The following is a 22,095-nucleotide window of genomic DNA, read 5'->3' as shown; positions in this document are numbered from 1 at the left end:
TTTTGTGCTGCTGCAGTGTGATATAGTTATAGATAGAGAGAGAGAGAGAGAGAGATAGAGAGATAGTGACAGATTGTGCTATATATTTTTTATATAACTGACTGCTGCCCCCCTTTTGTGCTGATCAGTATAAATTAACTGATCAGCAACTTTTTGGGGGCGCAGGTTTTTTTTTATATATATATACCTGTCAGTGCTGCTGCTGCAGTGTCATAGAGTGATAGATAGTGAGAGATAGAGAGATAGAGAGATAGAGAGAGATAGTGACAGAGAGTGATAGAGACTGCTATATTTTGTGTCTGCTGCCCCCCTTTTGTGCACCCCCAGCAACTTTTTGGGGGTGCAGGGGTTATTTTTCCTATATATAACTGTCAGTGCTGCTGCTGCAGTGTCATAGAGTGATAGATAGTGAGAGATAGAGAGAGATAGTGACAGAGAGTGATAGAGAGTGCTAAATTTTGTGTCTGCTGCCCCCGCCTTTTGTGCTGATCACTATATCTGAGGTGATCAGCAACTTTTTGGGGGTGCAGAGGTTTTTTTTTTTTATATATACCTGTCAGTTGCTGCCAGTTGCACTGTCAGTTGCACCAAAGGTTGTGCACCTGCTGCCCCTCACTGGTAATCAGTGTCGCATCACTGATCACCTTTTTTTTTTTTGTGGGTGCTGTGGGGTCTTTTTTTATTTATTTTTTTACACACACTGTGATTTTGTGGGTGTCCTGTGGCCACTGTGCGCTGATCAGTGACGTACATCACTGATCATCTTTTTCGGCACAGGGTTGATCTATTTTTTTTTTTTTTTTTGATCAAATTCCTGTTGCCTTTGAGCGCTGTTCAGTGACGGACGTTACTGACCAACATCTGTGCTCAATTTTTGGCGCAGGACCTTTTTTTTTTTTTTTTTTTTTAACCCCTTCAATTTTTTTTTTTTAACCCCTTCAATTTTTTTTTTTTGTATAAAGTATTTTTTTTTTCTGCACTACATACACACTACACACTACATACCCCCCGGGTTGAAATAAAGTTTGTACCCCCCCCTACACTATACACGTGTTGAAACATTTCACTACCAGTAACACAAAAATAAAAATGGCATCCCAAATGTCATCCCAAATGTCATCCCAGTCATCCAGAAGAATGTATTCAGCGGAGGAGGCATATGCCATGCTTGCCTCTGACTCTGACACAGCCAGTGAGGCAAGCGGGGAATTTGAAGGATTCGTCTTAAGCTCCTCTTCCTCCTCTGGTGATGAGGGACCCCCTCAAAGACGCCCCCGTAGAGCAGCTGAGACCCCCCCCCCAATAATTGATCTCGTATGGACCCCACCACCAGACAATTTTGAGCCCCAGGTTCCTGAGTTTTTGGCCATGCCAGGAATCCAATTTGATTCCACAGGTCTCAGAGAAATTGACTTTTTCAAATTATTTTTCTCTGATGATTTTATAAATTTAATGGTGGACCAAACTAATTTATATGCCCAGCAGTTTATTGCTCAAAACACCACGTCATCATTTGCTAGGTGGACCCCTGTAGATGCAGTAGAGATGATGACTTTTTGGGGTCTGGTGTTTCATATGGGCATAGTAAAAAAGCCAGAAATTAGGCAATATTGGAGTACAGATGTTCTGTACAGCACCCCATTTTACCGTATGGCCATGACCCGGGCTCGATTTGAGACGATCCTTAAATTTTTGCATTACAACGATAATGCACAGTGCCCACCCAGAGATGATCCCACCTTTGACCGGCTATTCAAAGTCAGGCCGGTCATTGATCATTTCAGTGCCAAATTTGAAGAGATGTACATCCCAGATAAATTCATTTGCATAGACGAGTCCCTTATACATTTTAAAGGAAGGGTTAAATTCCGCCAGTACCTTCCCAATAAGAGGGCAAGGTATGGCATAAAAATGTATAAGCTGTGTGAAAGCACCTCAGGGTACACTCACAGGTTTAGGATATATGAAGGGAAGGATTCAAGAATTGAACCGCCAGAATGCCCCCCCTCCCTCGTAGGTGTTAGTGGAAAAATTGTCTGGGATTTAGTGCACCCCTTCCTGGATAAAGGTTATCACCTCTATGTGGATAACTTTTACGCTAGCATCCCCCTGTTTAAGGCCCTTGGTTCAAGAGGTACAGCAGCTTGCGGTACTGTGCGCAAGAACCAAAGAGGCCTCCCAAAAACGCACATTGCCCAAGTAATGAGAAGGGGTGAAAGCAGGGGAATATGCACCGAAAATATGTTGTTGGTCAAATATAAGGACAAGAGGGATGTCCTTATACTGACAACAATTCACGGAGACAGTACCACCTCCGTCCCTGTACGAGGTACCAGTACCCACACCTCAAAACCTAATTGTATCCTGGATTACAATAGGTACATGGGCGGAGTGGATCTTTCAGATCAGGTACTGAAGCCGTACAGTGCCCTGCGGAAAACAAAAATCTGGTACAAGAAGCTGGCCGTGTATATCATCCAGATGGCACTGTATAACGCTTACGTGCTATTCCGTTCTACCGGCCAGAGGGGGACATTTATGCACTTTCAAGAGGAAGTCATAAAGGGCCTAATATTTGGGAACCAGCAGGCAGAGGGCCCCAGTACTTCTAGTACTGGCCCCCGTATTGTACCAGGGCAGCATTTTCCTGATGAAATCCCCTCCACTGGAAAAAAGGGCAGGACACAAAAAAGGTGCAAAGTTTGCTAGAAAAAGGGAATAAGAAAGCAAACTATTTTCCAGTGTGACACTTGCCCCGACAAACCCGGCCTATGTATAAAGGAGTGTTTTAAATTATACCACACATCTATGGATTATTAGGTTCATAATTTCACCGTGCTTCGGGGGTCTTGCTAATGCAACATAGCACCCACCAACATTCCACCAGAATCTGAGCTGCAAAATCCAAAAATCACTCCTTCCTTTCTGAGTCCTGCCATGCACCCAAATGGTATTTTTTGGTCACATGTGAGGCATTGCCGTACTCGGGAGAAATTGGGGCACAGATTTTGGGGTGCTTTTTCTCCTTTATACCTTCTGAAAATGAAAAATTTTGAGCCAGAACTGCATTTTTGTGTAAAAAAATGTAATTTTTCATTTTCACTGCCCAGTTGTATCAAAATTGGTGAAACCCCTGGGGGTTTGAAATGTACACTATACCCCTAGATGAATTCCCTGAGGGGTGTAGTTTGCAAAATGGGGTCACTTGTGGGGGGGTTCCACTGTATTGTTGCTTGGGGGGTCTTGCTAATGCAACATAGCACCCACCAACATTCCACCAGAATCTGAGCTGCAAAATCCAAAAATCACTCCTTCCTTTCTGAGTCCTGCCATGCACCCAAATGGTATTTTTTGGTCACATGTGAGGCATTGCCGTACTCGGGAGAAATTGGGGCACAGATTTTGGGGTGCTTTTTCTCCTTCATACCTTCTGAAAATAAAAATTTTTGAGCCAGAACTGCTTTTTTGTGTAAAAAAATGTAATTTTTCATTTTCACTGCCCAGTTGTACCACAATTGGTAAAACCCCTGGGGGTTTGAAATGTACACTATACCCCTAGATGAATTCCCTGAGGGGTGTAGTTTGCAAAATGGGGTCACTTGTGGGGGGGTTCCACTGTATTGGTGCTTGGGGGGTCTTGCTAATGCGACATAGCACCCACCAAAATTCCACCAGAATCTGAGCTGCAAAATCCAAAAATCACTCCTTCCCTTCTGAGTCCTGCCTTGCACCCAAATGGTATTTTTTGGTCACACGTGAGGCATTGCCGTACTCGGGAGAAATTGGGGCACAGATTTTGGGGTGCTTTTTCTCCTTCATACCTTCTGAAAATGAAAAATTTTGAGCCAGAACTGCATTTTTGTGTAAAAAAATGTAATTTTTCATTTTCACTGCCAAGTTGTATCAAAATTGGTGAAACCCCTGGGGGTTTGAAATGTACACTATACCCCTAGATGAATTCCCTGAGGGGTGTAGTTTGCAAAATGGGGTCACTTGTGGGGGGGTTCCACTGTATTGGTGCTTGGGGGGTCTTGCTAATGCAACATAGCACCCACCAACATTCCACCAGAATCTGAGCTGCAAAATCCAAAAATCACTCCTTCCTTTCTGAGTCCTGCCATGCACCCAAATGGTATTTTTTGGTCACATGTGAGGCATTGCCGTACTCGGGAGAAATTGGGGCACAGATTTTGGGGTGCTTTGTCTCCTTCATTCCTTGTGAAAATGAAAAATTTTGAGCCAGAACTGCATTTTTGTGTAAAAAATGTAATTTTGCATTTGCACAGCCCAGTTGTATCAAAATTGGTGAAACCCCTGGGGGTTTGAAATGTACACTATACCCCTAGATGAATTCCCTGAGGGGTGTAGTTTGCAAAATGGGGTCACTTGTGGGGGGTTCCACTGTATTGGTGCTTGGGGGGTCTTGCTAATGCGACATAGCACCCACCAAAATTCCACCAGAATCTGAGCAGCAAAATCCAAAAATCACTCCTTCCCTTCTGAGTCCTGCCATGCACCCAAATGGTATTTTTTGGTCACATGTGAGGCATTGCCGTACTCGAGAGAAATTGGGGCACAGATTTTGGGGTGCTTTTTCTCCTTCATACCTTCTGAAAATGAAAAATTTTGAGCCAGAACTGCATTTTTGTGTAAAAAAATGTAATTTTTCATTTTCACTGCCCAGTTGTATCAAAATTGGTGAAACCCCTGGGGGTTTGAAATGTACACTATACCCCTAGATGAATTCCCTGAGGGGTGTAGTTTGCAAAATGGGGTCACTTGTGGGGGGGTTCCACTGTATTGGTGCTTGGGGGGTCTTGCTAATGCGACATAGCACCCACCAACATTCCACCACCAAAAATCACTCCTTCCCTTCTGAGTCCTGCCATGCACCCAACTGGTATTTTTTGGTCACATATGAGGCATTGCCATACTCGGGAGAAATTGGGGCACAGATTTTGGGGTGCTTTTTCTCCTTCATACCTTATGAAAATGAAAAATTTTGAGCCAGAACTGCATTTTTGTGTAAAAAAATGTAATTTTTCATTTTCACTGCCCAGTTGTATCAAAATTGGTGAAACCCCTGGGGGTTTGAAATGTACACTATACCCCTAGATGAATTCCCTGAGGGGTGTAGTTTGCAAAATGGGGTCACTTGTGGGGGGGTTCCACTGTATTGGTGCTTGGGGGGTCTTGCTAATGCAACATAGCACCCACCAACATTCCACCAGAATCTGAGCTGCAAAATCCAAAAATCACTCCTTCCTTTCTGAGTCCTGCCATGCACCCAAATGGTATTTTTTGGTCACATGTGAGGCATTGCCGTACTCGAGAGAAATTGGGGCACAGATTTTGGGGTGCTTTTTCTCCTTCATACCTTCTGAAAATGAAAAATTTTGAGCCAGAACTGCATTTTTGTGTAAAAAATTAAATTTTTCATTTTCACTGCCCAGTTGTACCACAATTGGTGAAACCCCTGGGGGTTTGAAATGTACACTATACCCCTAGATGAATTCCCTGAGGGGTGTAGTTTGCAAAATGGGGTCACTTGTGGGGGGGTTCCTAAATTTTAGCATCTTATGGTGCCTAGAAATCTACATGGTGCCTAAAAAATAATCTCATAAAAAGGAGGCTCCAAAATCAAGTAGGTGCTCCTTCTATTATGAAGCCTGTGGTTTGGTCAACGTGCACACTAGGGCCACATATAGGATATTTATGAAAACAAAAGAATTGGGGGAATCAATTTTTAGTCACATTTCTCTAGTAAAATGTACTGTGTTCCTTAGAAAAATGTATTAAAATTGCAAATCTGCAAAAAAAATTAAATTTTGAAATTTCACCTACACATTGTTTTAATTCCTGTGAAACACCTAAAGGGTTAACAAACTTCCAAAATGCTGTTTTGAATACTGTGAGGGGTGCAGTTTTTGAAATGGTATCATTTATGGGGGTGTCTCACATACAAGTCCCTCAAAGTCACATCAGAACTGAACTGGTCCCTAAAAAAATCAGTGTTTGAAATTTTCTTGAAAATTTGAGAATTTGCTATTCATATTGTAAGCCTCCTAGTGTCCAAAAAAATTAAAAGGAAGTTGAAATAATGATGGAAACATAAAGTAGACATATGGTCTATGTTAGTTATTAACTATTTTGAGTGGTATGATTATTTGTCTCACAAGCAGAAAATTTAACATTTTGCAAATTGCTAAATTTTCCATTTTTTTACGACATTTTGGTATTTTTCACAAAAAAACACAGACTGTATCGACCCAAATTTACCACTAATTTGAAGTACAATGTGTCACGAAAAAACAATCTCAAAATCACTGGGATAAGTAAAAGCAAAAAAAAGTTATCCCCACTTAAGTGATACATGTCAGATTTGAAAAAAAGGGCTCTGTCAGGAACGCAAAAACTGGCTCTGTCAGGAAGGGGTTAACAACACGCTCTGTCATCTGTGCATGTACAGAGACGGTAGCATATAGTTAACAAGGTAGCGTATCGTTAACAAGGTAGCGTATCGTTAACAAGGTAGCGTATCGTTAACAAGGTAGCGTATCGTTAACAAGGTAGCGTATCGTTAACAAGGTAGCGTATGGTTAACGTCCTCCCCTGCCGTCATTCTTTGCCCGCCGGAATTGGCAAGTGTGTATGCATTTTTCTTAGTATACTGTACATCAGGAGTGGCCAAACCTGTCCTCAAGATCTACCAACAGTTCATGTATGTCAGGCCACCTGTGGATCTATAGTAGGGATGAATACAGCAGGTTTGAAAATGTGACAGTTAGTAATGGCTACAGCTGTGCACCCAGCTAGGTAACCTGGAAAACGTGGACCGTTGGTAGATCTTGAGGACCGGTTTGGCCACCCCATCATGTGCTACATTCCAGTATTCTTGCCTACCCACTTGAGTTGGCCGGGAGGCTCCCAAAATTTTGGGAGCTACTCCTGGCAAATCTCCCATAGTTGTTCGCAGGGGATATGGTCACTAGGTCGACACTATGAAGGTCGACATACATTAGGTTGACCACTCAAGTTCGAAAGGGCTTAGGTCGACACATGAAATAGGTCAACAGGGCTAATGTCAACATGGTCAGAAGGTCAACACAAGCATTAGGTTGACAATGGGAAGGTCGACATGAAGTTTTCACCGTTTTTTTTTGTCCTAAATGTCGATGTAAGTCAACATGGACACCTATCATTGTACCGCCTCGCCCTAAATATATGTCGACCTTCATAGAGTCGATCCTCTGACCCACACCCGTTCGTATTTTTTGGGGTGCTTATTAACTATTAATAACTAATGACCATCCCATCAATAGCAGAGCAGCCGAATGTCAGCACCGGCAACTGTGCATAGCCAAACGGAGCAACGGCGCACAAAGCACCTGAATCCCCCCCATAGAGGTAAGGAGCAACTTTACCCTTTTATTATATAGGAAAATACAGTCTTTTTCCTCTCTTCACATTTTGACAGACATCTGCAGACAGGCAAGTCTGATAACAGTGGATGTCCCATAATGCAATTCACTTTACAACTTTGGTGGCCAACATTCAATAATGGTTATTTCGCAACCTTGCATTTGCACAATACTGTTTCTAAGATACCAAACTACAGGTTCTAAACATTAAATATGATCCGTGTGCCCTCTGGGTGAACTAGATGCACTGTGTAAATGACTCCATTGGATCCCTGGCATGTTCTGCTGGATGGAGTGATCATCTCTTCACCTGCCCTCATTGTACTGCACGGTTTGGCAACCTCTACAGGTTTATGCGAACAGCTTCCATCAATGTAAACAGATGGAAGGAAGTAGGGCAGCAGCCTCGGAGCACGGAGCTGCTGCTGGAAGCTGGCATATAAGCTCAATTCATGGCGATCCTTTCCCACCAATTACATTCATTAGCGCTTCTTCTGGCATACATCAACAGGGAATTACAGCCAATTGGATTAGTGCTCAATCCCTTTGTTAGAAACGTTCTGTTGACAAATGTGAACATTGGTTTGAAAGAGAAAAAGTCAGATCTGGTATGGAAAGTTACATAGGGAATGACAGCTCAGCCAGGAACCAGCCTTCCACGGCATGAGCGGATCTGACTTTCAGCAGGCTCCGTTTTGGAAATCATTTGCCCCAGTGAACCATGAGAGGCGAGTTATAGCACATCATTTAATATGATTTACTGCAAAGAAATAATTGCTCAGCTCCTGGCAAGTTCCATTTGTACAGTGCAGTGGTAACTGCCAGACGGGGCGGACGCTAATCTCTTCCAGGCCTTGCAGCAGGAGAGTCATGTCTGCCAGACCAGACCAGAATTAGGTGTTTGAAAAGGGCCGTCCTCTAGGAGCGACACAGCCGGGATCTGGTGCATAGTTTTGGAATTACATCCCAAGTCTTTACCACCCCTGACAAAAACAATAGATTCTTCAACTGTAAACCAGTATTTAAATATATCATATACAGGGCTTAATTCAGTACAGCTCGCTACGCAGCGCCCATTTGCTGCTTAGTGATCGGCTTAATGCTGCCCAACCAAATCCCCTCTGGACCAAATGAGGGGATGTACACAAACGCATCTACTTGCATGCGGCCGGAGGGGAGATAAATCATTCGATGGTTGTCGATCATTGAATGATTTATTTCCCCTTTCCATCAGTGTCTGCCGAAGAGGGGGCGGGTACGGATGTCATGTGATGTCAGCTGCCCGCACCTGGCCGGCACGGCTTCGGCACGCCTGCGTTCCCATGGTAACATTCAGCATTTTCATGAGGATGCCCATACAATGCTGGGTGCTCCTCTGCTCCAACCCGATATCCGCAGCACACCTGCCCCCTCTAGAGTGAACAGCTCAGCGACCGTGAAACTTGCCAAAGCCTTTTGCTATTGGGGTCTGCGCATGCGCAAATAAGTGTGTGCGCATGCACAGACCCCTCCAACATCAGAACGGGGGCCAAATTAACCCAGTTTTGATCACTGTTTAATTTGGCCTATTTTTCCTATATTTCCACTCCCTATCGATTGACGTGAGGAGTTACAGTACTTGTCGAATGATTAACAGGTTCCGGAAGCTACAAATCACCACATCGGTACCATTCGATGGAGGTAACGTCACAATGACCCCAGACCTGTAGCTGGGACACCTTTATAAACAGCTGTATTTTTACAATGCAAGACGATAGCTTTGGCACGATTCGATGGTGGCTAACATCGGAAAAGACACCATCAATTAAAAAAACACTATGATCACAGGAAAAAAAAACACTGGAGGCTTAGGGATTCTACCCCTCCCCCATTTACGGTACAACAGGTTGCACATCCCCTTGGGTGCTACAATGTGCTGCGTTGTGATAGCTACAGAGCTGGCAGCCGCATTGTGCGCGGAGAGAGGGCTCATCGAGGGATTTGCCAAAAATAGAAAAGATAAACACATTTCTCCAGAGCCATTGAAGGGAATGCCGTGACCTGCTGTAAGGTACAAGCTCAATTCCAGCATTTACACAAATACTTGTGGCATCTCTAATATCTGTGAATGTTTGCAGTGTGCCTCGCTTGGTTGCCCGTCCTCACCGCAATGCAGGTATCAGTAACGGTATCTAACAAATGGAATTTGCTACCGAAGTGTTATTGGAGTGAGGAGAATTCATAAAGGAATCTACAATGTATACTGTGACATGCGTGGTACTAGTGGTTTCCATAAATCCCTTCACTAGACTACAGACTCTGTTATACGTAAGGGGTTAATACTGTAAGTCAATCCTTTGAAAGAAAATGGATTGGTATCGACAAGTCTACAACCATTGGTGGTCTGTGGGTGAACATCGGACAGTGGATAAGTGTTCAGTTCATGTGCAATAATCATCTATCGATGGATCATCAGTCAATGCTGATGGTGGAAAACCATCAACAGCCATTAGTACAAAAGAGATGATGTGGAGAAGTCACCCGTAGCAACCACATTTTAGCCATCATTTATCTAGGACAGTCTATAAAATGGCAGAAGGTGATGGACTGCTATGGGCAACGTCTACACTTTGGGGCGGATTCAGAGGTGCATGTTATGCTGATGTTAGGGTTGCACGGAAGTTTGGATTTGGGCACGCAACATATTAGGATTTGGATTTGGGCACGCAACATATTAGAGATGGGTCTGTTGGGCGTTTCGGTGCATATTACAGTGTCTGGAGCATTAGCATAAACTTGCAGTACTTCTGCGTACAAAGATGCAGTTGCCGTAGTTACTGCCTGTACTTCTGAATTAGGCCTAATCCTGGTGGTCAGGATGCCGGCTGCTGGAATCCAGATATCCTGATTGTAAGCAGGCTAGGCGGGTTAGGGTCAGGTTGGGGAAGAAGAGGGGGGCGGTGGGCGGTTTAGGCACCAGTGGGGGGATGTGTGGTGGGGTTAGGTTTATGTACTGGGGTGTGGGAGCTAGGGTTAGGCACCAGCAGGGTAGGTTAGGCTGCAGGGAGAGAGAGTTAGGCTCCAAACAGGAAGGGTTAGGGCAGGGGTTCTCAAACTATTTGTTCTGGGACCTGTCAGACAATAAATATTATTACAGGACCCCAGCAAGTTACCACAGAATGGTCACTACAAGTGTGTGGTGAGTGACCGCTATTGTGACAGGAAGGCAGTGGGTAATGAGGGGATGGAAAAAGTGACAGGGGGATAGAAGAGGGAAGCAGAGGGTGTTTACTTAATGAGTTCTCCCCTGTACCCCCTCAACAAATACATTAGTCTGATGGGCAGCAACATGGAGCTGTGAGCCCACGCTGAGGTGGTCGGGACCCACTCTGGGGTCAGGACCCACAGTTTGAGAACCGCTGGGTTAGGGGGTAGGTGGAGAGGGTTAAGTCATCTACAGAGCCCCTGTCAGGATTCTTTGTATCATGATGCTGATTCGGTCTTTTGACCAGCAGCATCCTCACGGCCAGGATATAGCATGCACCCCGGACTACGTAAGATATACGTAATATAGTCTACTGACAGTGGACAACACATTTTGTGAAGCTGATCCAGTAGTTATGAAAGTCCACCCTGACCGCTCTCTAGGAACTAGGGATTCACTGAGACATGAGGAAGATTATGTCTCATGCCGCAGTGAAGATGCTGGCTTATAGCAAAAACACCAGCACAGGTTATGCTATGACTGCCTACATTGTACATCCTTTGCAAAAATGTTGTGGCAAATAAAATGAAAACAGCACTTAATGAAGACATTTTTGAGTATCAGATCATAAATATATCAGTTATGTGTTGCCATAAAAATGTGAGACCCATGAACTGGGACAACTTTCTCAAAGCAGGATGGGTAGTATGTGCAGATGGGTAGTATACTGTACTGTATTACCACTGAGGCCTGGGGGTAGTATGATGTACTGTATCCCCACTGAGGCCTGGAGGGTAGTATGCTGTACTGTATCACCTCTAAGGCCTAGGGGTACTGTACTGCATCACCACTGAGGCCTGGGGGGGGGGGGGGGGTAGCATGCTGTAATGTATTACCACTAAGGCCTGAGGTGTAGTATACTGTACTGTATCACCACTGAGGCCTGGGTGGTAGTATACTGTACTGTATCACCACTGAGACCTGGGGTGTAGTATGCTGTACTGCATCACCACTGAGGCCTGGGGGGGGGGGGGGGGGGTAGCATGCTGTATTGTATTACCACTAAGGCCTGGGGTGTAGTATACTGTACTGTATCACCACTGAGGCCTGGGTGGTAGTATACTGTACTGTATCACCACTGAGACCTGGGGTGTAGTATGCTGTACTGCATCACCACTGAGGCCTGGGGTGTAGTATGCTGTACTGCATCACCACTGAGGCCTGGGGTGTAGTATGCTGTACTGCATCACCACTGAGGCCTGGGTGGTAGTATACTGTACTTTATTACCACTAAGGCCTGGGGTGTAGTATGCTGTACTGTATCACCACTGAGGCCTGGGCGGTAGTATACTGTACTGTATTACTACTGAGGCATGGGTGAAGTATGCTGTACTGTATCACCACTGAGGCCTGTGGGGAGTTATGCTGTACTGTATTACCACGAATACCTAGGGATTGTCATTTGATGCATATGGTAGTGCAGTAGGCTTCTAATAAATTTCCTGTCAATAGCAGAGTTGCATTGGACTTGTGGGCTCACCCATGCTCAGCATATTGAGGCTGCATATAGGAGGACACATCCGTGTTCTGGTATTATATAACATAGTGCCAATTAGATGATGAAAATACAATCTGTACCATCATAGTAATGGTTGTTGCTATTTACTTACATACGTCTATTAGAATTAGCATTATACTCACATTTCGCAGCTTCCTGTTGCAATCTGAAAGCCTGTGTGCAGAAAAATATGTTATTAAAACAGATTGCTGCACAAATAAAAACACTTCTGAAGCCTGCAAATTTGCTAGGAACTTGTTACATAATGAATGCAGTTATGTCCGCAACACCTAGGGAACGTAAAATAGTTTCTGCCCACATAATGGGCACAGGTGAGGAGTACATTATCAGTTACGCCTACAGCATTAGGCAATTAATAAAATAATAGTAATTTGTTGTGAGAGAGAAAAAATATTCACACACACTGCAAGCCATAGAGAGAGGAGAGGTGCCAGGAATATCTGTGCACACATGCCCATTCACACAAGGTCAGGAGAGGCTAACACTGCCTGCACGCTTGCACTCCTCGTCACATGCCAGATTACAAGGTGGTGAGACAAGCAGTACTCTGGTAGGAAGCTTGCACTCACACTGAGCCTAAAGCCTAAGCGCAGTGACATAGACTGATCTACATGAACTAATACGAACCCTCTCCCCACGATTCTCACTACAGCGACCAACACTTTACACGCACATTGTATTTACAGTAAATGTAACGAAGATCAAAGAAGGGAGGAGGTGGTGCTTTTTAATACAGCAAGTTGGAAATGTGATTAAGGCTCAGGACACACACAGCGGCACAGCAGGTCCCATTCAGTGGGACCCACTGCACCGCAAGAAGCCTGCACACAGGCTCCTATTCGTGTGAATGTTGACCACTGGGCACATAGACCTCCAATAAGTGTATTGCTTCCTCTCGCCCAAAGGCCAGGTTTCCCATTCCCAATCCATATGCATGGGAAAGTATGAACAAGTTGAAAAAATCCCCCAAACACATTGCCCTTTTCGTGTGTCAACCCTAGCCATGTCAACCTTTTTACCATATGTATGTGGACCATATGTTGTTGATCTATTGACTGTCTGGCTGCAATCCGGGTACCATGGAGCAATGGGGGTAATGCACCACCTGGCATTAATCATTGCCTAATTGGTGCCTTTAAATGGACTGATTGTCAGCACAACCAGAGCAGATATCTTCCAGTGTATGAGCCTATGGAGAACTACTAGTACACCACCACGCTTGTTTTAGTTTTGGCAGATGATACCCCTTTCACATCGCACTTTTAAAACGGTATATTGCCGTTTTTTTTCCATTTTAAAACGTTTAAGGCTGCAATGTGAAAGTGCCAGAGTTGATTTACCGGTTAAAGTTAACTAGTCCTACATGTTTTAAAGCCGTTTTTTAGGCAGTGTGAATGGCTCTATTTCAATGGCTTGAAATGTGTCCCTTGGGGGTTAAACGGGTTGAATGTTTGAATGGTATTAAATGATTTTTAAAACGGTTTTCACCTGCAATGTGAAAGGTCTCAAGGCTCAGACCCGTTTTAAAGTCCCATTTAAGAATACAGGGTCAGTACCCGTTTCTGCAATGTGAAAGCAGTATGAGACTACGTTTCTATTATTTAATATATACAGTATATACAGTATTAGCCATTCATGTCAAAACTTGACACCACCACTTGTGGAACAATATTACATGGCAATACTGATAGATTCTCACCAATAAAAACTGCAATGTGACATTTCATAAAAAAAGCATAATTCTATATTATAAGATATAGCACAGCATGTACCATAAAAAAATCCTAAAACTAGCAATGTTGCCTAAACCGAAAATCCAGATTATGATTGAATCGGTTTAGTGCAAAACGGAAGACAACAAGAGGACTGCCCACCCCTTAGAAGAGGTGTGTCTGAACAAAGCCCTACAGAGTTGGGAGAAGTGGGCATCAACTTAAGGCAGCAGGGCTGGAGGTCCACAGTATGTTAAGGAGGCAATCTCCAGAAGTGGTTAATCAATCTTTAACATATCATGAACTATCATTATCTCTTGGTGTCATTTCCCATTCAATGAGCTATTGGGGAATAATAAAAAAAAAAGTGTCATAAAATGATCATTGCAATTTGAGGTCACTGTTTAATTGCTGTTATGTAAGCTTACTTCAACTCCACGGTTACCCACCTGACGGTTGTCCTGTTGGAATTATCCTGTAGATCACCTGGGTCAAAAAGCTGTGATTCTTTCAGCCCGAGTTCTTTACAGCCGCGCAAGAATAAGGTTACATTGTCCTGCAAACAGCAAAAACACATCAGTTATTATAAGATTCATTGATGACAATTTTTTTTTTTTATGTCATAAGGACACATGCAATTGCTTAGTACCTGGTTACCTGCTACAACAACAACAAAAACACAGGCCCTTATTCAGATCTGATCGTAGTACAAATTTGTTCTCAAAATGGGCAAAACCATGTGCACTGCAGGTGGGGCAGATGTAACATGTATAGAGAGAGTAGGATTTGTGTGAGTTATTTTGTTTCTGTACAGGGTAAATACTGGCTGCATTATTTTTACACTGCAATTTAGATTTCGGTTTCAACACACCCCACCCTAATTTAACTCTCTCTGCACCTGTTACATCTGCCCCAGCTGCAGCGCGCATGGTTTTGCCCATTTTGAGAACAAATTTGTACTGCGATCAGATCTGAATAAGGGCCACTGTCAACACGCAACAGCCTCATAGTGGACATGAACGGCACTTACAAAAAGGACACATTTTAAAACAAAATAATGCCTGTTCAGATTAATAACTAAACCACAAAACAAATTGAGTGGCATACACGATTTACAAAGAGATTTCTTTTTCAATTATTTTCTTAAGTGTAAGCAGCTTAAGGGTTTACACCGCAGTCCCAGAAACAGCTGATGACAAGTGTGCAGTGCAGGGGGTACTTACACCTAGGAGACAGTTCCCAATCTCCAATCAGACACTGAGCTGACAAGCAAGAAGAAGGCAGATTTACTCCAGCTTACTATTTGTTCTAGTCATTATATGCCAACTCCTATACAAAACATATCATTTTAATGTTCAAAGGTTTAGAACAGGCTCTGTTCAAAGTATAACTATGTGATTCTGTATGGAAGGTAGTACAATATAAAGGCTATAACAGCATGGTAAAGAGTATGACACTGGGGAAAAAACATAAATACCAATGAAAAAATAATTGTTTAATGTGTAAGAAAAGTAAAAATAGCATGCATTGTATGGTAAAACAGAAGATACGGTATAGGCCATACTAAAGGAAAATGCGGTAACCGCATTTCCCGATGCACTAAACCCTGCAATCAGGGTATCGCTGCTTAGGGCATCGCCAGAAAAAGCTGCCATTACCCTATGGGTACTGTTTGAGGGATCCATCACGGATTCCCCCCCCCTCCCCCTTATTTATTATTATTATTATTTTTATTTATTAACCGTTTCTTATATAGCGCACACATATTCCTCAGTGCTTTACAGAGTATAGTTGAATAATCACATCAGTCCCTGCCCCAGTGGAGCTTACGATCTATATTCCCTACCAAATATACACGCACAAACAGACATTCTGTCAATTTTGTTAGAAGTCAAATAACCTATCAGTATATTTTTGGATTGTGGAAGGAAACCGGAGTACCCAGAGGAAACCCACGCAAGTACGGGGAGAATATACAAACTCTGCACAGTTAAGCTGGCCATACATCAGAAAGATCGATCTTAAGATTGATTGCTCTCATGATTGTGTACAATTTCCCTTGAAATCCCCGGCAGTCCTTGATGGTTGTTGGACACACAATCTACTCACAATCCATCATACAATCAGTCATACAATCAGTCATACAATCCATCTGCTGCATGATTGTGTACACAAGATGTGCAAACAATCTGCATACAATCTGTCATACAATCCATCTGCTGATTGATTGTATGATTGTGTATACAATCCATCTTACAATTGATTGAGATTGTATGATTGGGTCCAATATCTTTCTGATGTATGGCCACCTTTAGAGCAATGGTGGGATTTGAACCCATCACCTCAGCACTGTGAGGCAGTAATGCTAACCATTACACCATCCGTACTGCCCCACTGTATATGTGCGATAGATTCGATGTCCGATTCGATTTTCCATTAGATTTGGAATTAGAACTTTGCATTCAATTTGGCATTAGATCTGTAGTTTTGCATTCGATATTGAATTCGATTTACATCCAAGGCACAGTGTACACATTTGATTTACTGGATCAAATTCGATATTTCCTTGCCTGCACAGTCTTATTTTCTTTTCGATATAGAGAAAATAGGAAATCTGCATTGAATCGAATGCAGATTGAAAGCATTTTAAAACCATTCGATTTCGATTCGATTTTGCTTCTATAAGCAAAATCGAATCGAAAACCTGTCAAAAATCGAAGCGTGTGTACACCCCTTGATATTTACTGCAAAAATATGGCTCACAATACACACAGTCAGAGTGCATCCAGTGTGGATTGAAATGCGATCATTATCACTGGCATTCTACTTCCACTTCAAATTACTACGGGTTTGTAAATTCAAACTGCAAACATCACTATGCGCTGATCGGCTGTTTGCATGAGACATAAACTATAGTCGCTACTGTAGCATCTAAGCTGGAACACTGTCTCATTGCTTAAATGTAGAGAACATTCTAAAGTTCTAAATTCAAGAATTTATTGTCAATATTTTAACGTTATTTTCAAACCATCTCTAGAACAATTCTAAACAGAATTTCAGCACAGATAAAGGAGTAAATGCAGAACACATGAACAGATTTCTAACAACACGTTGAAACACATCCTTTACATTTACTTTCTCACAAACAAATTTGTTTTCATCCCAGCACCTGCGGGCTGGGAGCAGGTAGTATCTGCAGAGATACTAATCTTAATGTATTTCATAACTAGTACCAGCTCTCACAGAGAGCTTTGGAAGGTTTGATACATCTCCTCCAAAGCCTTAAACATTGGAACAATTCACTTCTTTAATTACCTCTATATGACACCAATTGAGGATCTACAACACGATCTGAGCTCTGAAGGAAGCATGTATTATCAGGGCAAACCAGGCTTAAATGCGCTAAAGAGTAATCCAAACATATTATTATAACACTGCAATTCATTTTATTTATTTATTTTTTATTGTATTTTGTTAGTTAATAAAAATTTATTTAATAAAAACTATATTTCTTTTTTTTACGTGGTTCTGGGTACAGTGTACCCACTTGTGTCCTGACTGGTCAAGTGTGCGCAAAATTAACCCCGGATAGTGGTTAATAATGGGGCAAACTAGTCTTTCATAATCGAACTCTCTCTGCACATGTTACATCTGCCCCACCTGCAGTGCACATGGTTTTGTCCATTTGCAAACAAAATGTGCTCTGCAATCAGGTCTGAATTAGGCCCCATGTACAGAACAGTGAAGATAGGTGTGGGGCAAACCAACTAAAGTCAATACAGCATCTAGTCAACGTGAGTGTTTCACAGTTTGTTTGTTTTTTTTCTTTTACTTTTTCTTACACCATCAATGTAGAATTTGGGTACTTGCCCAAAGCATGGCGAGAGAAGCGAGGGGATGCAGTACACTAATTGGCAGTTGATGTGCTACAAGTTAAAAAAGGACCCCCCAAAAATGTAAAAAAACTCACGTCAACCTTTTAATGTTTTAAGCATGTTGGCATAGACACCGGCGACCCAATGAACAAAAACCCAAAGCACCTGAACACTTCATTGTGGCAGTTGACATACTCTCTAATGCACCGATAGGTAACATTGATGTAATGCAGGGCTGGGCAATTGCGGCCCTCCAGATTTTGAGGAACTACACATCCCAGCATGCCTTGCATCAGTTTCAGCATGGCCACATAGCAAAACTAATGCAAAGCATCCTGGGATGTGTAGTTCCTCAACATCTGGAGGGCCGCAATTGCCCAGCCCTGATGTAATGTCACAGCAAATAGGGATAACCAACCAGATCCTAACTGTCATTTTTCAAACCCAGCCTGTAACATGGTAGTTAGGAGATGCTTGGCTGGTGCGTTATCACTCTCCACTAGATCACTTTTTGAAGCTTGATACATCTGGCCCTACAGTATGTCTTACAGCCTATTATTTGGAGAATTGGCATTAACAGGTCAATATATGAATATCTGGCTTTTCTCTGCACTAACACGAACCCTGTATTGCCGATAGATGCAGTGCTGCAGGATGTCTTAGTGCTGCAATTTTACATAAACTGGCCCTATGTATCACACCAGCAAAGTGCTGCTACAATATATAACTATTAATGTTGCACCTGATTTCAAGAAACACGCAAAGTATGTTCATTTTATTAACACTGCGAATACGCCGGCAATAAGTAGCAGTGTCCAGAGGAAACAAGAGGTCAGTAAGTTACTAAGCATACATCAACCTCAAGGTAGACATATGTCAAAAGTGATGAATTTGTCACTTAACCAGGTGTTTGGTTTATTTGAAGTGAAGGAGTAGATGTCTGTACAGACATACTCACCGTTACACCCTTCAGGTACTCTAGATGGAATGTAACTTAAGCAGAGCATATAGAGGAGCAGTCAGCCATGTATTTGGGTAGAGGTGCAGTTATACAGTGTTTAGCAGATGAATCCAGCCAGATACTCTAGGACAGGGCTGGCCAAACCGTTCCTCGAGATCTACCAACAGTTCACGTTTTACAAATCACCTAGCTGGTGCACAGCTGTAGTCATTACTAACTGTCACATTCCACAGACCACCTAGCCGGTGCACAGCTGTAGTCATTACTAACTGTCGCATTTTCAAACATGCTGCATTCATTCTTACTATAGATCCACAGGTTGTCTGAAAACCATGAACTGTTGGTAGATCTTGAGGACAGGTTTGGCTACCCCTGCTCTAACAAATGCCGAAGGGTCACTAGGGCCGTCCGTTTCCCACTGTGTCAATCATACCCAGAAGCAAGATGGAGTCGCATATGCACAGAAGACCAAAAATGGGGGCCATCTTGGTAAAATTTACAGATGCTTCACTAAAGGAGCATCACAGGAGATGATGCAGTAGCACACTCCATCCTTCAAAAGATACCATGACCCCACCCCCAAGTCGACCTATTCTAACTACTGCTCTCAAAAGGTAAAACATTCCTTTCACCAGCAATGTTGAGAATTTTAATGGCATAATGTTGTCGGCATTATACCATCTGCATATTTGGTGTCCACAAAATAACTGCATAGCCTAGAAGGAGATGTCCATTCGGTGGCCCAACGGATTGGATTGAATGGAATGATCTACATACTTGCATTGCAGCATATATGAAATCTTCAGCAGCTGGAACACAACAAGAACAGTCCTGCCATTCCACTATTCCAGCCCTCACATCTCCTGTTCTACCTTTTTGTTTTGTAGGAAAAAAAGCTTCCTGTACAGAGAGATCGTTTCACATTCTTTATGGTTTACAAAAGGGACATTCCAGATGCCATTATCCCCATCCTTAACATTCCGGCCTGTATGGAGATCGGCTAAACACAACCATGGAGACCTGTAGCATGCAGCCTGTGGAGGAACCTGTCATGCTGTCTAAATAGTGTTGCGTTGAATCATGGTTCTAGCGCTGATGTTTTCTGTAGATTAGCACCTCACCAGCAGACACGGGGCCCAGATGTTTCATGTTCCTTAGGTGTAAGGGTAACTATATATGGTATTGTTAGAGTTTGCCAACCTGGCGGTAGGATTAAGTACTTTGCAGAAGGTGACGGTTTGAAGTAATTTGCAACAAAATGTAAATACATGATCACGGAATTTGTGAGATATATGGAAATCTATGGCCGCTATGAAAACTTTCTGTTTTGTAACTACTGGTTCTAATTGTGGATTGCAAAATCAGAGGTGAATTTGAAATCAAACGTAAACAGAACTTTACAATTCTTCCATATATAGACCTTTGGGTTTACAAAGAAGAAAATTAGCCTCAACCGTGCCCTAAATGAAGTAATTCAGTTGGACTGAATTGGATAGATCACATGTTCTCAAACTCGGACCTCATTACCCCACGCAGTGCATGTTTTGCAGGTTTCCTCACAGAATCAAGTGAAATAATTAGCTCCACTTGTAGATCTTTTAAACCGTGTCAGTCAGTAATGAGTGCACCTGTACGCTGACCTGGAAAACGTGAACTGAGTGGGGTGACTGAGGACTGGGGGGGGGGGGTATGCAATGTGGTGCCGCTATTTCAGACGTGGGAAATAGCGGCGGCTCCCTATTCACTGCTGTCATTAACAACAGCATTGATGCGGGATCATGGCAGAACGGGCCCGACTTCAGAAGCTGTCGGGCCCATTCTGCCGATAACGACCATGGATTGTCGTGATCCAGGCCGCAAATCGACAATTCACGCCCATTTTCGCGGCCACGCCCCCTTTGCACCCATCGGCCAATCTGATGTATTTGGGAATAACGGTTTTGTATCTATGCATATTCAGCACTTCAGATGAATCCCGTATTGTATGTGAGAACCTTATGTACCTCTCCCCCATATGTTTGTTCGGTACTCTTTACTTAGAAGGGCGCCCATCTCGGCCATCTCGGGCATTGAATGCACTAAAAAATCAGGCGCGATGCGACAGACGAGATGCCCGAGATTTCCCATAGGGAACAATGTTAAATGTCTCAATTGACCCGATTTTCCTGTTCAATGCCTCAATTGACCCAATTTTTCCATAGGAAACAATGTTAAATGGGCCACAGAGGCCAAATAGGCACCCTGAAGTGAATAATGGCCACCCGAATTGTTAACGCCACCCCACGATCAACGTCAACCCGAAGCGTGGCGAGCGCAGCGAGCCCGCGAGGGGCGGCGGTACACGTCCTACGACCTTTTCATACCCCCACTATCCACGTCGGCGTGGAGTCGAGAATAGAAAGTGTGGCGAGCGCAGCGAGCCACCGAGCCCGAAGCGTGGCGAGCGGACGCGGATACCTTCACAGGTATCCGCGTCCCCTCGCGGGCTTCACAGCTGTCCGCGTACGCTCGCCACGCTTCGGGCTCGGTGGCTCGCTGCGCTCGCCACACTTTCTATTCTCAACTCCACGCCGACGTGGATAGTGGGGGTATGAAAAGGTCGTAGGACGCGTACCGCCGCCCCTCGCGGGCTCGCTGCGCTCGCCACGCATCGGGTTGACGTTGATCGTGGGGTGGCGTTAACAATTTGGGTGGCCATTATACACTTCAGGGTGCCTATTTGGCCTCTGTGGCCCATTTAACATTGTTTCCTATGGAAAAATCGGGTCAATTGAGGCATTGAACAGAAAAATTGGGTCAATTGAGACATTTAACATTGTTCCCTATGGGAAATCTCGGGCATCTCGTCGGTTGATCGCACCCGATTTTTTAGTGCATTCAATGCCCGAGATGCCCGAGATTTTTTACTAACGATGCCCACGATCAAAATCGTGGGCGCCCTTCTAAGTAAAGAGTACCGTTTGTTCTTCTTTGCACCCTAACGTCACATTTGAAAGTTTAATAAATGTGATTAGTTAAAAAAAGTCCCAGAAGAAGATATACTGGAAACATAATCATTAGTGATCGAACTGGGTACCTGCGTGACAAGATGGCTAAAAACCCGATCAGAGTTGATCATATTTCAATAGGAACATCTGTAAAAGGTCACCAGTGAAAGAAAAATGGACCAATCGCACTTGGGGCCTTATTTTGGTTCATTCTTTCTGACAAAATCCTTCTTAGATGGGCAAAACCATGTGCACTGCAGGGGGGGCAGATGTAACATGTGCAGAGAGAATTATACCCCTTTTCCACTTGTAGTCCCGGGTCATACCCGGGAATGTGTTCCCGGATGCTTCCCGGGGACACTACCTGGGAATTTAC

General features: G+C 43.4%; 1 protein-coding gene across 4 annotated transcripts in view; it reads right to left on the bottom strand.

The window, feature by feature from the left end:
* LIMCH1 (LIM and calponin homology domains 1) overlaps positions 1-22,095 on the bottom strand; it is a 240,229-nt gene that overhangs the window by 70,737 nt on the left and 147,397 nt on the right. For all 4 annotated transcript variants that reach the window (XM_083165773.1, XM_083165775.1, XM_083165774.1 and 1 more), the window contains exons 4-5: positions 14,346-14,452; positions 12,307-12,337 (exon numbers count right to left, since the gene is read on the bottom strand). In XM_083165773.1, the coding sequence (XP_083021899.1) occupies positions 12,307-12,337; positions 14,346-14,452 (138 nt within the window). The remainder of the gene's footprint in view (positions 1-12,306; positions 12,338-14,345; positions 14,453-22,095) is intronic.

The sequence above is a fragment of the Crinia signifera genome, chromosome 1, assembly GCF_055691185.1.
Source record: "Crinia signifera chromosome 1, ASM5569118v1, whole genome shotgun sequence".
NCBI lineage: Eukaryota > Metazoa > Chordata > Amphibia > Anura > Myobatrachidae > Crinia > Crinia signifera.
This window is presented reverse-complemented; position numbering and strand designations above follow the sequence as displayed.